General features: G+C 51.2%; 2 protein-coding genes across 2 annotated transcripts in view; one reads left to right on the top strand and one right to left on the bottom strand.

Moving 5' to 3' along the window:
- The window catches only part of SPG11 (spastic paraplegia 11 (autosomal recessive)), a gene marked incomplete at its 5' end in the record, with an annotated part of 22146 nt that extends 17574 nt beyond the window's left edge, over positions 1-4572 (top strand). Inside the window, 8 exons of the mRNA XM_010185401.1 lie at positions 284-421; positions 899-1032; positions 1283-1390; positions 1933-2101; positions 2788-2876; positions 3278-3433; positions 3905-4056; positions 4392-4572. Coding sequence (XP_010183703.1) covers positions 284-421; positions 899-1032; positions 1283-1390; positions 1933-2101; positions 2788-2876; positions 3278-3433; positions 3905-4056; positions 4392-4572 — 1127 coding nt within the window. The remainder of the gene's footprint in view (positions 1-283; positions 422-898; positions 1033-1282; positions 1391-1932; positions 2102-2787; positions 2877-3277; positions 3434-3904; positions 4057-4391) is intronic.
- A 2010-nt stretch (positions 4573-6582) lies between these two features.
- On the bottom strand, positions 6583-11111 carry EIF3J (eukaryotic translation initiation factor 3, subunit J; the record flags this gene model as incomplete). Its single annotated transcript, XM_010185400.1, has 6 exons — positions 6583-6805; positions 8021-8094; positions 9059-9217; positions 10172-10286; positions 10729-10820; positions 11054-11111. Coding segments are annotated over 6 exons (627 nt in total), but the record flags the coding sequence as incomplete, so codon positions are not given.
- Between the last annotated feature and the right edge of the window lie 3235 nt (positions 11112-14346).

Below are 14346 nucleotides of genomic sequence, written 5' to 3'. Positions count from 1 at the left end.
GGAAAGGGCGTGGTGGGGTGGGGTAGGGAAGAGGAGCAGCAGCAGCCGGCTGGAGCTGTGAAATTGCAGTGGAAACAGTTGGGATTTCAGTGGATTTCACTGGCAAAGAAGTCATATCTGATTCTTAAATTTAAGCAGCGAAATCCAGTGTGTCTTTAGAATTGTAGTTCCACATCCGGAGTCAGTCTGGATTAAGTTTTATCAGTTGGTTTGGGGTTTTTCTGTTACCATAGCTGATCTCTAACAAGTAGTGGTTGTAATGTATCCCTTTCTCCGTGGCCAGGGCAGAAGCAGGTTGTGAACCCCACGGCTGAGAGCCAGGCGTTCCTGCAGCTCGCCAAGCTGTGCCAGGACCACACCTTGGTTGGCATGAGGTTACTGGATAAAATCTCCTCGGTGCCGCGCGGGGAGCTGTCCTGCAGTGAGTACACAGCAAAGAGCGCTTGATGTAACCACTGCGTTACTAAAGGTGGTTTAGAATCCCATCGCAAAGAATAAAGGCAAGGCTGGAGGAAGCATCTGTTACTGTCCTCAAATTCGATATTAAATCAGTAGACCTGAGGATGTGCACAGTAAATAAGTGCGTTGCTTAAGCGTTGCATCACTTTCCAGCAAAAATACAGGGGGTTTTGTGCCAACGGCTGGGAAACTCAGTGGCAAAATGAGATCTGTTACTTATTTATTTAGGCTGTTGTCTAAAAAGATCCAGATTTCCCCACGCACTGAGAATGTGCATGGGACAGAACCAGAACAGCTCCACTTTGTAGTCCAGTTCTGCTGTTTCCCGCTGGAAAGGTTGTGTACCCTCTGCAGAGGTGGAGAGAGGCATAAGAACAGCGTAACATCACATAATTGACTTCCCGATTCACTGACATAACTGAGTCCTTCTGCTCTTCAGTTACAGAGTTGCTGATTTTGGCCCACAGTTGCTTTAGCCTGACTTGCCACATGGAAGGGATCACCAGAGTCCTGCGAGCAGCGCGGCTGCTCACCGATGAGCACTTGGCCCCTCGCGAGGAGTACGGGCTCATGGTAGGTGTGTGCGGCGCCACGTGCGCTCCTCCGGATGCTGTGTGAGTCTGAGACGCGCCCCATGCGGTGCTGTCATTGCTCAGAGCTTCACTGCGTGTTTTATGTGGTAAATGATGTCCTTCCAGCTCACAGGAAGGAAGGTGCAGTGAGTGGGGTTCAAAGTAAAGCCTCACGCTGCCTCCCCTGCTGCTGCTTCGAGGGGGTTTTCTGCTTTGCTTGGAGCTTCGTACGATCGCTGTTGTTTCCCCAGGTTCGTCTTCTCACCGGCATCGGCAGATACAACGAAATGACCTACATCTTTGAGCTGCTGCACGAGAAGCACTACTTCGAAGTGCTCATGAGGAAGAAATTGGACCCGGTAGGTGCAGGGGGATGAAGGGGAGAGAACGGGGTGGCTGCGCCACAAACTGCTGTTGACACGAGGTGGAATTATCTGGAGGTTGTCATTACTGGAGTGCAGGAGGGGTTGTTCGAGATTCACAGTGATTCATTCTGGGGTTTATTACGTTTTCAGTTTAACAAGTTTGTTCACATTAGTTCAGAGAGCAGCGTTGAAACTTCAAGCTGGGGAATATTCACGTCCTGTTTTGGTTTTACTGCCAGTTAATGCTTCATGGGCTTCTGAAAATCATAAACGCTTAGAGCTTTGTTGTAACGTAAATAAATGCCAGCGTGTAACAGAAATAAATGTGTAGGTGCTGGGTTTTCTTACCTGGCACAATATGGGTAAGCCCAAGTGTAATACTGCCATTACATTTTAAAATAGTACAGAGAAACCTCAGAGAGTGGAATGATGGCTTCTGGAAAACTGGACCAGAACGGCTTTGCTTTTCTGTGTACTGAAATGTGAATTTACAAAAGCTTTTCAGATCTCAATCTGTTCTTCCCTCCCCTGAGCAGAGCGGGACGCTGAAGACAGCTCTGCTGGATTACATCAAGCGCTGTCGGCCCGGGGACAGCGAGAAGCACAACATGATCGCCCTGTGCTTCAGCATGTGTCGGGAAATCGGGGAGAACCACGAGGCTGCTGCATGCACGCAGCTAAAACTCATCAAGTCTCAGCCGTGGGGTGAGTGGAGGCTGCGAAAACGGGACAAGCAGGCGTGGTAAGAGGGAAGGCAGTGGGTGAACGTGGTTTGGTCGCCTGCTGTCCTGGTAGCAGCCATGAAACCCCCGCTCTCTGAAGGAGGAGGGTCCTGTTGGCCAGGCTTGGGGTGTTCCTGTATTTCCCAGTTCAGCTGCTGCTGCTGCTCGGGGACTTTTCAGAGTTGAGATTTTTGGGTCTTGCTGTAATGTAAGTAAACCTCAACACTGTGGTACCACGTGTGGGAGGAGGTGAGGACACGTGAGGTGTTCCTCACTGCCGTAGGATGTGACAGTGGTTGTACAGTGTGTGTATAAAGTGTTGGGGTTGTGTTTGGTAGGAGAACTCCCTAACACTGTCACTTGACGGTGACATCTGTCATTGTAATGACAACTGAAATGGTTTTCTGGTCATGGTCAGTGCTGGTACGTGCCACAAATACACGACCTGGGTTTCTTTTCAGCTCTCCAGTCACTTGACTGGGCTCCAGCAATGGCTCTGGTCCATTGACTGAGCAGGCATCACCGCTTCTTTGTGCTTTTTCAATACGAACATTTTAGTCTTTTGTTGCTTTGTGAAGCACCCCTAGGGACAGACGTGGTACCAAGAGGTATTTTTCTCACTTGCTTTTATAAATAATTGGTTATTCGTTTTTTTCCTCCCCATTTCAGAGGAGTCACTTCAGGATATTGCACATTTAAAGAAACTGCTGATGAAAGCCCTGACACTCTTTATTGATGCAGCAGAAAGTTATTCTAAGGTAAAATGAGATCTGTGTGACTTCTGTACCGCACGTAAGGAGGGAGCTGAAGTGGGAGAGCAAAGCAGAGGCTGCTCTGGGGGTGCAGGTCCGGTCCCAGGAACAAAGGAGTCTCTGCTCAGCAGTGTCCCAGTGGTCACGCTGCCATGGAGCAGGACCCTGGTCCCTCTGCAGGCTTCAGCATCTGGGGTGACCGTGAGGTTCCCCAGTTTGAAAGCTTAGCCGGCAAGAATACAATCTAAACTGGTGGGATGATGAAAACAGGGGTAGCTGTGGTGAGTGAAGCTTGCCATGTGAATTACTGCCCACCGCTGAACTCGGTGTTGCTCTCAGGAGTATTTATTGCTTTCCTCTAGAGCCATGCTTCAGAAGCTTGCACTTGTCTCTGATTTGTTACCCAGGACTCCTGTGTCCGCCAGTCGCTGCGCTGCAGCCGGCTCACCAAGCTGATCACGCTGCAGCTGCATTTCCTCAGCAGCGGGCAGAGCACGCGGCTCATCAACCTGAGCGGGCAGGACCTGATGGACACCATCGTGGCCTTGCCCAGGTTCTATCAGGTGAGCTTGGTTCCTCAGCTGCTGTTTCCCAGAAGCAGTGGTTTCAAGCAGCGGGTACTGAGGCAGGCTGCTCCCGTAACACCCAGCTCTTCCATGTGGCCACCGAGTCCCGTGGCTGTCAGCCCATCAGGTTGCTGCAGCTCCTGGTGTGGACCGATGCTTTTCACAGCCAGGGCCTTGGCTCTCCAGCGGCTCTTGTTCTACACTAGAGCCCTGAAATCTTGTCTACATTGGCACCCATCATTCTGGAAATGGAAAAGGGTTTTTTTTTAATGAGAGCATCTTGTTTAGGGGTTAAGGAAAATTATTTGCAGTGCTTTTTACCCTTGCATTTCTCTGTAATGCAGCTGCTCTCAAGAACAGCACCAGGAGATGGGCCCAACAGCAGACCTAGAATATTTCAAGTATAGGAATGTTTCTGTGCAATAAACTCTTCCTGCTCAGTAACCCCGGGCTCTGCTCTCCCTGCAGGCGGCTATCGTGGCCGAGGCGTACGAGTTTGTCCCAGATTGGGCTGAGGTTCTCTACCAACAAGTGATCACCAAGGGAGACTTCGCTTACTTGGAGGAATTCAAACAGCAGCGACCACTGAAGCCTGGCATTTTTGAGGAGATTGCAAAGAAGTGAGTAGCTCTGTGGGCAAACCCAGACTTGCTTTTCCATGGGCTACTTTAGAGGAGCAAGCGTGCGTTTATAACACGCACGTCTTAGTTCTGTTAGAACCTTTTATGTAAGAAAGCGCAGTGCGTAGGGGCTTGGGCTCACACTGTGGACATGGCACTGGGTCTGGCTGAGCTGGGTGAGGAGCTGCCTTAGGGCTTAGGGCAAAATCACCAAGAAAACGCAGTGTACCTGTTGAGCACAGCCTGTTTAAGCAGTGCTTGTGTCTCTGCAGCAAGACAGCCTTACAGTGGTTGTCTGTGAAGCCAGTTTCAAATCCACCTACAATGATTTTCAGAGTTAAGCAGCACCCACCTACTGAGGCCGCTCTGAAAAACCTGAAGAAGCTGCTCACGCACTGTGAAGACGTCTACACCTACTACAGACTGGCGTACGACCTCAAGTTCTACGACGTGGTCAACGCGCTCCTGAAGGACGCACAGACCGGCTGCTGCCTCAGCGACTTCTTGTCCACGTAGGCTGCAGCCCTGGGCTCCCACGGGCACCGCTGCTTCGCGCATCACAGGTATTTTTATCATTCGCTGCCATGTCAAAGGGTCTCCAGAAAAGCACTGGCGGTTGTAAATGTTTAAAACACAGAGACTGCGTTAACCCAGAATTGTGTTTTGTGTAATAAATCTTACCCTTTACAAAACGTGACTGCGTTTGCTGGTCAGGCTGGCACAGCCCCACGGACCCAGCAGCCCTTGGGCTCAGGGCTGTGGAGGACGGCTCACCACAGGAAGCGCATCCAAACCGGGAAAAGGCTGGAACAGAACCTGCCGAGCATCCAGTGCAGACAGCGAAACCAGCAGGAGAAAGGCTTAGCTCCACTCGAGATCATCTGCTCCTCGAGTCCTGCCTGACCAGCCCAGGTTTGTTTTCCAGCGCAGCCATGCAGTGCAATAGTCCGGTACGTCTCTGAACAGCGCCTGCTGACTTTGCTGCTGTCTTAGGGGAAAAAGCAGTGACCAAGCACTGGTATGTTCTTAACGGTTATTAAATGTTAACTCCTTTCCCTGCTCACAGTGCTACTGTGCAGGCAGCTGGTGTGGAGCCCCTGCCAGGAGCGAGTGGCCTGGGGATGCCTTGGCAGGTCTACAAGGTGGGGTCTGGTCTCGCTGGGGAGGGATGGATTAGACCTGGGCACCCCTTTGGGCACAACCGGGTCTCAGCCTGGAGTCTGAGCCCAGGACGGTGCCTCCTGGGCAGAAAAGGGTGGGGAGCCCTGGCAGCTGCTGGAGCAGCTTGGAGTGAAAGGAAGCGACGAGACCGAGACCGTGCTATCGCTAAACACGAGCCCAGCAAAACCACCACCGCCATAGCAACCCTGTTAATTAGCACAGGGCTAACGCGGGTTGAGAGCTTACCGGCGCCTTTTGGTTGCTGAACATTTCCATGCCTGCAACTGCTGCATCCGACAAATATTTACTTGCAGGGTATTTACCCAATCTGTCAGGAGTTGTGCACAGGCACACGCAGTACGAGTTGGCTCCTTTGAGCAGTAAAACATTGAGTAGTGAGGATTACACCTGAGCCAAACCCCATTGAAAATTCCAGTTCTAGGAGCAGAGCCCAGGCCCACCCCAACACCCCTGGTTTGCAGCTCCACACTTGAGGTACTCGCACTGTAAGAACTGGTCCAAAGGCAGCCGCGGTGAAGTCCTCAATAGTGATTTTTATTAAATTAGTTGCTTTTTATAAAACATTGCAGATGTCGTAATTGTTAACATAACAATTTGCCCAACTGTAGTAACTGTTGCAGTTTGCTAAGCAAGTTTTGTTTGTTTGGTTTTTTTTTTTTAAATGAAAGAAAATGGCTGAGTGGTGAAAGATCCACAGCCCATGAGCCCAAAAGGAAGTCTTGGTTTCTTTACACTTAACCCAGGCAATTAACTGTTAAGGAATACCCAACCCATACAGCTGCGTTAGTAGAAATTCCCACGAATGGAAACTAAACCTCATACTCAAGACACAAGTAGGTTTGTTATTATTTTCAAACAAGCAACTCTCTGCTGTCCCCGCTCACCGCGTGTCGTGGCGCTGCCAGGCTCTGGAGCAGGGGGGTGTCTCCGTGACCCCATCCCTGGGTACCCCATCCCCAGGCTGGAGCCAGCCACCCCCCTCACAAAATACTGCAAACCTCAAGCTCTACCTTAGACAAAGCAATCGTAACGCTACGTGCACACCATGCCCTTGCTGCAAACTGCTGCTGGTCACACACGAGTCCCTCGGGGAGGTACAGTTAAGGCCGTATCGCTGACCTGTGCTGGGAATAACACTTTGCCATCTTGACATGCGTTTCCAATTTAGCGGCTGTTACTAGAAAATCAAATAGTGACCGTCGTCAGAGGGTTGGTTTGGTTCTTGTTTTCACTGCAATTTACAGAGCTTTTACACGTCTCCGTTCTCACCTCCACCCCAGAGCCGTGCTGCAGCACGGAGCCCTCGGGAGGTCACCCACCAGCACAGGGATACTGCAATTCTGATTGTAGCATTTGGCAGAATTTAAAGGAAGAAAAGTTGTGCTACATGTTTAAGGGATTATGGGCAACAGAAAGACAACAGAAGGGGAGATAAATGTCACATGAAGTCTTCAAAGTCTTGTACGTATTCTCCGTCGTAGCCTCCGTAATCAGCCAGGTCATCTTTCATAGTCGCCTTCAAACCTCCTCCAGGCACAACACCTTTTTTCTTCTTTTTGGCTTTATTCTGCTTAAATAGGGAGAGCACATTTACTTTAAAACCCCCAGCACTTTGTCCTTACCCCCGTGAGGGTAACGCAGCCCTGTGCCCCGCAGTGAGCGCTGGTGGCTGAGATTTCTACCCCTGCGTCTCAGCCTGCACCGCACCGTGCGGGTAAGGCCGACATCCTCAGCTCCTGCATCACACACACGGGTCTTGTTCACCCAGTCCTACCGACTCTGAACACGTAAAATGACTTCAGCAAAAGCAGAGCCTAGTGTTTAATTTTGTGGAATTACCGATTTAATGAAGCAATGCAATGTGGCTTCAACCTCCACAGCAGCTGAACAAATACAGAAGTCCTAAACAACTACAGAAAGTTTCATGGTAAAGCTCTGCCCTGCAGCGCTGGTGCAGCTGTAGCTGTAGCCTTCAGTGGTTGGCCAAACTCATTCACATGAAAAGCCAGGAGGAAAGAGCAGAAAACAGCAATTACACCTGCTCTTCGTTCGTAACCTTGCCTGGTTCAGTCGTCACAGCTCACACCAAAGAAACAGCTCAGCGCCTTCGCCAAACTCCAGCCCCAGTGGTGAACACCAAAACGTTGATTTGTGTTTGCTCACGCCTGGGGATGGGACCCCTGTCCAGAGCTGTCCCTTTTACATTGCCCTTGTTTCTACCAGCCCTCCTTGAAAGCACACCACAAGACCCCACCACTGCTGCTTGACTTTGCTGCTATCCAATGATTCACTTCATCACTGAGCTCCAGCCCGCCCAGATCACGCTATAACACAAGGTATCGCATCCTGCAAGCACCACTGAAGCTTCTACATCACTTTAAAAACTTCCTCTCCTTGCCTGGGCAGTTGCTGCTCCTTTAGATTGCACAGCAGCAGAAAAACCCCAGGTATCTGCTATTCAAACTCCCAAATCTTGGCAAAGATTTAAGAAGTTACCTCCACAGAGTGGTGTTACACTGACACTACTGGAAATGGGCAAGGAACAAGGTTGGCACGCAGGTAACACTGATGTAAATTAATCAAGGTTTAAATTAACGAAGGTTTTGCCTGTGATCTCTGGATTCAATGAGCTCCTGATACCTCACACCGGGAAGAGGATTTAACTAAGCCAGTGCCCAGGGTTATCACCTCACCCCCTGCTGCTGCCTCTAACAAAATGAGCCACACAACCGAGTGCTCCCGCTCTCCAGACAAGCCCCTGGTGCTGCTGCAGAGCTCTTACCTTTTCTTGTTTTTGTTTTTCACTGCATAGTACTGTCAAAGTATTTGTGATCTTTTTCAAATCATCGACTTCCACTGCATCAGGGAAAAAAAGAACAAAAAAAGAAGATTCCTCGTCAATATTGTGCTTAGAAATCCATGACATGATCGAACACTGGCGTGCTCTGACAAGGAGAAATATGCAGCAGCGACGAGCACGGGCAATTACTTGATTTAAATCAGGGGAATTCAGCTCCTTGTCAGCACCAGCACCAATTCAGATGGCCGCTGTAAGCAGCCTGAATGCTGAGCAAGGTGAAGCTCACGAATCAGGAGTCAGTGAACACAAAAACCCTGCTGGCATTTGAACAGTGAAATACAGACCCAGCGTAACACAGTAAAACACATCAAAAGGAGCAGTGGATCAATAAATTGTCAACAATAAGTGGTCCAAGAGGTGGTGAATCCTTCACCTGAGAGGAGCAGGAACCCACCCGAGGTGTTAGCAGCTCCTGTGTTGACACAGCACCCGGCAGCACCGAGTGACCGCGCGTGTGCGGCACAGGAAAGGCTCTGGAGCCAGGAACGCGCCCAGAACTTCAGCCAGAGCAGTGCAAAACGGGGTTTAAGGTGGTTTTATCTCTGGGTAGGTGCGTGCTCCATTCCAGAGCCATTTACTTTGCAGTCCCAGAATCACATGAACTCAACTTCAGAAGTGTCCTTCCAAATGAGCTGCTCCAGTGAGCTGGCTCAGAGTATTATCATCATTGTTGTTGTTACTATTGAAATGGCTTCAAGATAAACACGCAAGACTTAAACCAGCAGAAAAACACACCCTGCATCAGTGTCTTTAGCTGACACACAGAGCCAGTAACTACAAACACACGACCTGCAGTAAAGTCTGGGGGCATGGAATCGGATACTTGTGAGTGAAACAGGTCAGTGCTTCATAAGTAAAACCCACTCTCAATTTAACATTCACTACAGCAGCACTGTTCAACTCCAGCTCCATCACAGTTCTGGCAGCAGGGTGGTCTGGGATGCCGCTCATGTCACTTACATGAAATACAAACGTCTCGAACTAACGCTTCCAAGAAGCTGGCGTAATGTAACGACTTCTCGTACTGCGTGATTTTCTCCTTTAGTAGCTTGCCAAATTCCGTAAAGTCATCTTTTGAAGAGGGATTCATGGCATCTATTCCACAAGTGTTATTTACACCTGCAAGGACAGACACAGTTATGACAGAAAGCACGAGCTGTGACCACCAAAGGGTGACAGGAACACGTGCGACCTCGCGGACGTCCCCTTCCTCGCCTCCACCGCAGCTTCACCCCCCCAAAGCCCAGCTCTGCTCACTCGCCTCCCCCAGCTCCTGCTGCCCAAAGGCTGAACCAGCCCCAGTTACCGGCCCAGACAGGAGAGGTTTTGCTGCAAAGCTTCACTGCGTGAAGCCCCTCTCCCCTTACAGGAGGGAGTGCTGAGCTCCTCAGCTGCCTCTTCGCACTGCACCCCAGCCCCAGGGCGCTGCTCTCCTTCAGCCGGCTGCCAGAGCAGAGCTCTCGCTGAGCAAGCAGCTGTGCAATGCACCAGAACCAAGGAAACGCTCTCGTGGTTGCCGAACGCCTGTGAATCAGTGTCACCGCTGGTTCTGTCAGAGCCCAAACCAGAACCATTTCCTCCAGGCTCCTCTGCGCCAGGAAGCCAGCTCACCCCACTGAATTGCACCGAATTGCTCAGCACCTGCCCTGCTACACAAACCACCTCGTGTAAAGCGTGCGTGAGTTACGCTGGGCCACGCTCGCCCAAAGCCTCGTTAAACCTGTGTCATAAAGCACCTCAGAACATTTGAAGGCAGCATTTCTCTTTTCTTCTTTAATTTTCCACGCTCACCTTTTTACCAAAGCACCAAGACAACGGCAAACGCAGCCAGCTCTTTTTCCTCTGCCCCCTGCCATGCCTTGGTACAAAGCAGCACCTCCTGCTCTCGAGATGTTTGTGGCTCCTGCAGCTCCCCTCAACACCGGCCATGCCTCCAGCGCTCTGCGTGTAACCCCCTCATCCCCAGCCACACAACCCCCATGTGCTCCACCGCTCCGGTCCCGCTCGGTTCTTGCTGCACAGGGTTATTTCCAGGGCACAGCTGCGTTCACCCAACACCCCCAGCACGCTTACCAAAGGTTTCTTTTGCTAACTCAAGGTCGGACTCCTCTTGTAATTTCTTTAGCCGTAATTTGTCTGCTAACTGTTCTTCTGGTGTAAGTTCTTTCTGCTCCTCCGGTGCCTCCAACTGAATCAAAAACGCACACAGGGAGGACGTTATATTCCAAACCCTTCGGCAGTACAAGAAATCACTTGGACAGCTTGGAGCCAGCACACCTCAGCACACCCAAAGCTGCAAACCACCCCAGCCCCGTGCAGCGATGCTGCTGGTTAACGACTTGTACAAGAAGGGGCAGAAACACCTTCGCGCTCAGTTTCCCAACTGCGTGTTTTCCCACGCAGGGCACACGAAGAACCAGCCATGTGCGTTATTTCAGTGATCGGGTTAAATCACAGAGGAACCGCAGCTGCCATCCCCCAGACGGGATATGGACAGGACAGGTTTGTTCTGTCAGACCAGAAAAGATCTTTACAGGTCTCGTTCAACCGCCAAAAAGTCCCCAAAAAACCCAATAAATCAAACCCGCCCTCTAAGTTTTATGAGGCTTGGAAGAAAAAAAAGGAGTTACCCTTTTTTTAAGCTCCTCTTGCTTTTTCTTCTGTAGCTTTTCTTTTTCTTTTATTTTTTCTGCTATTTTCTTTTTTTCTGAAACTTTTGGTTCTGTAAAACATTGAACAATGCAGCACTCAAGATCTACCGATTATTTTCTTCCAGCAACTACAGAGGCAGGAACCCAAGCCACAGAGCCCGGCTGGGATGGAGCACAGGGAGTTAAGGACACGCTGTGTCAAAACCAAAACCCACCCCACCTGGAAAGCGGCTCTGGTTCTTCAGATGTATCCAAGTAAAACCAGGGCCTGCACACAGAGCCACGTATTCCTTTTAAATCTTACCTTGTTTTACCTCTGTCTCCTTTACTTCCTCCTCTTCCTCCTCATCATCCCAGTTATCCTACAAAATAAGTTGTAATTAGGATTCTTTTACAGACACTTTCTACTCGTTCAGGTAACGAGCACAGAGCCGCTCACACAGACCCCCAGAGATGCTCCCGTACCCATTTGCCTGCCACAGCGAGGGCACAGCTTTTGGGAACTACCCGAGGCCTTCCAGGACCGGTTCTTACCATGGAAAAGGCAGCTCCTATTCAAAGAGCCAGAAAGCTCAGGTCGATACCGTTACAAAGGCCAGACGGTGAACAGGCAAACTCCTTCCATTACACACTACAAGACTCTGGGGTGTCGGGGGATGCTCGAGTGTCAAACAGCCACTGGTGGAAAGGGACAGCAGCTGAAGCCATTTCCAAACAGACCGTGCTGTCCCACCACCGCAGGACCCTGTCCCTTGGAACCCTCGCGTCCCCCTCCCGGCGCTGGCCGCAGGAGGACGGTGCCAGACGCAGGCCTGCAGCCAACACGCGCTGCTGCGGGACAGGGGAGCACACAGCGGGGAGCAGGAGGGCGCAGGGCCTGGCTGGAGGCAGGAATAGCGGCTGCTCAGTCACAGGACCACGTCTGTGACCAGCGACCGCTGCTTTTCTGATGAGCACAGGAGCTATCAAAAGACTCTTCCCACAGACAAAGCCCTCAAACGCTCCCCAGTCGATTTTCAAAGCCCGGGCTGTGGGGAGTGCAGTGACTCTGCCACCAGCGCTCAGCTCCAGCACGGTCAGGACTCGTGGTGGTCCTGAGCCACCGCGCCTCACCGTCCCCCACCGCTCACGGCCACCGTCCCGTACCCAGCTGGGTGATCCCTGGTTCCAAACACTACGTGGGTCAACTAAATCCTGAAAATGCATCGTTTTCTACAGAGGGACCTGCTGACAGCAGCTGCAGGCTTTGCCAGCACTAACTCTGCAGCTTCTTCCTCACAATGACCTGGGTCAGGGTTACGGGAACGCGTGGTCTTGTCCTAACGCCACTGCGGATCCAAGCCGATGGACTCTGAGTGCAAGCCAGTGCTCTGGAAGGGACCTGAAGTTAGGTGCTGAGTACCCAATGCACACACCGGGAGGCAAAGCCAAGAAGCTTCCCAGGAACCAAAGCTCAGTCACCTGCCTCAGCTCCACTTGCGAGCTGAAGAGGTGACATTGGACAAGACCTAATTTACCCAGAAATCTCACCAACTGGCAGCTCATCGCTGCAGGTAAGCTTAGAAACCAGAAATCCTGAATTTCGTTACCTCCCGACAGCAAAGCAATCCTATTTATTCATTTGGAAGGGTGCTGCTGGCACAGGAAAGCAAAGACACGGGCGGGAGAAGCCGGCGTTTCAGGGCAATGTGCTGAGCCCAGCGAGGCAGGCACCGAGCTCAGCCCAGCTCATTGGCACTCGTCAGCAGCTCAGCTTCCCGTCCACATTCCAAGAAGCTGACTTGAATTTGGAGCAGCATTATTTTAGCACGTAGCTAATTAAGAGCTCGTTACACCCACTTCTTAAATAGCTCTTTCATTACAGCTCCAGATAGCTCGCTGCCCCATCCCTTGCCCCGTCCTTCACAGATGTTAACACCAAGCATTTCACGGCGCTCAGCAGGAGGGCAGCACCCTGTCCACGATGGAAAGTGATGGAAAGGCACTGCGGGGATCAGGGGAACCTCTGCAGCTTTGGGAGGACGGGCAGAGGGTGTGGGCGAGGGCTGCCACGTGGTGACAGAGGTGCCCCTTCCCCAGAGCCCACGGCCCTGCATGGGGACACAGCACCACGACCAGTTTACCTTGCACAAAGCAATGACAGCAGGGAGTTCAAAGAGGACATCTCTACTGCAAAACATATCCACTAAAGCTCTGCAGCATTCCAGCAATACTTATCTACGTGCACTTATCTAAAATAAGGCTACTGAAAACATCCTGCATTTCACATTCATGTTCTTGCTCCTTCACATGTGCCTTCAACACACGACAACGCACATTATTCCCCAAAAAAGCAGAAGACAGGACTGGAAAGCAGCGTAGAGAGGGGACTGCACCACACCAAGGCTCTCGCCGGGCAGGAACACGCACAGCTCCAGTCTGGGCTTTGAGAATTGCCCAAGAGTAAACAGAGGAAAGTTCCTTGGCAGGAGGCCCCTCTCCTGGGACACCCGCGTTCGGGCAGCAGCTCTGTGACTGAGGAAGGTGCTAATTTTAAACCTGGGGAAGTCCAAGCTTCCTGAACTCAACAGCCACTCTGGGCTCATTACTAAAGAATCTTCCAAAATAAACTGCAGAATCCTAATACATAAAACACATCCCAACAGGGGAAATATCGACCTTAGGACAGACCAGTTGTCAGGAAACACTTTGTGTTTTCAGACAGCTTCATTTTGCTCACACGGGTACCTCCCCAAGGCAGAACCGAGGTACCGAGAGCGCCCAGGCTCAGTTCTGCCAGCAGCGACTCTGCAGGAGCAGCAAATCAGAGTAAAATAAACCAGCTTGCTTTGCTGGACCTGTCCTCCGTGGACACAGCCCCAGTACTAAACCCACAATCCCTCCGAAGGAGTTGGGTGGTTGTGTGGAAGCGCTGTTCCTGTGTCAAAACAGGCCCAGAGAGCACAGGGCTGTGGCGATTCCCCAGCCCAGCTCTCCTGGACACGCTGCGTCCCAGCGGGAAAGCGCCTCACTTCCCAAGGCAGCCGGAAAATCCACCCTCACGGGGACAGTGACACCAAGACACACACGTGGTGTACAAATCACACACACGTGCACAGAGTTGTGCGCTGACCACGCTCTTCACAAATGACTGCAGCACTGTACACAGCACTACCCTGCCTTATCTCACCTGCTGCAGTGACCTGCGCAACCACAGCGTGTGGGCGTTATTCCATTTAAGAAGGAAAATGGACAGTGCAACTCACCAAAAAACCCCAACCTGTTGTAAGAGAAGATGAACAACTTTTTCCACGCTATTTATTTATATACACACTGTATATAACACCAGCCCTAAGCTCCAAGGACAACTGTGCTGCTGTTTTTCAGAGCTTCTGGTCACACAGCAGCCTAAATAACGACCCCAAGACATCCTCAGCCAGGAGCAGCAACACTGCTTCAGAGAGCTTCATCCCCATGACCACACCGACCAGGTCACCCTGAGATTGGCCATCCCAGCACCTCAGCCGCCCCTCTTAACACAAAAAGGTCTTTGCCAGTCGACCCATTTCCACTCCTTACACTCAGCAAGAACGGCCTTGGCGTTATCCCGCTCATTGT

Source organism: Mesitornis unicolor, unplaced genomic scaffold (assembly GCF_000695765.1).
Source record: "Mesitornis unicolor isolate BGI_N332 unplaced genomic scaffold, ASM69576v1 scaffold3635, whole genome shotgun sequence".
Taxonomy (NCBI): Eukaryota; Metazoa; Chordata; class Aves; order Mesitornithiformes; family Mesitornithidae; genus Mesitornis; species Mesitornis unicolor.
Note: the sequence above shows the minus strand (reverse complement) of the source record. Positions and strands in the feature narration are given on the sequence as shown.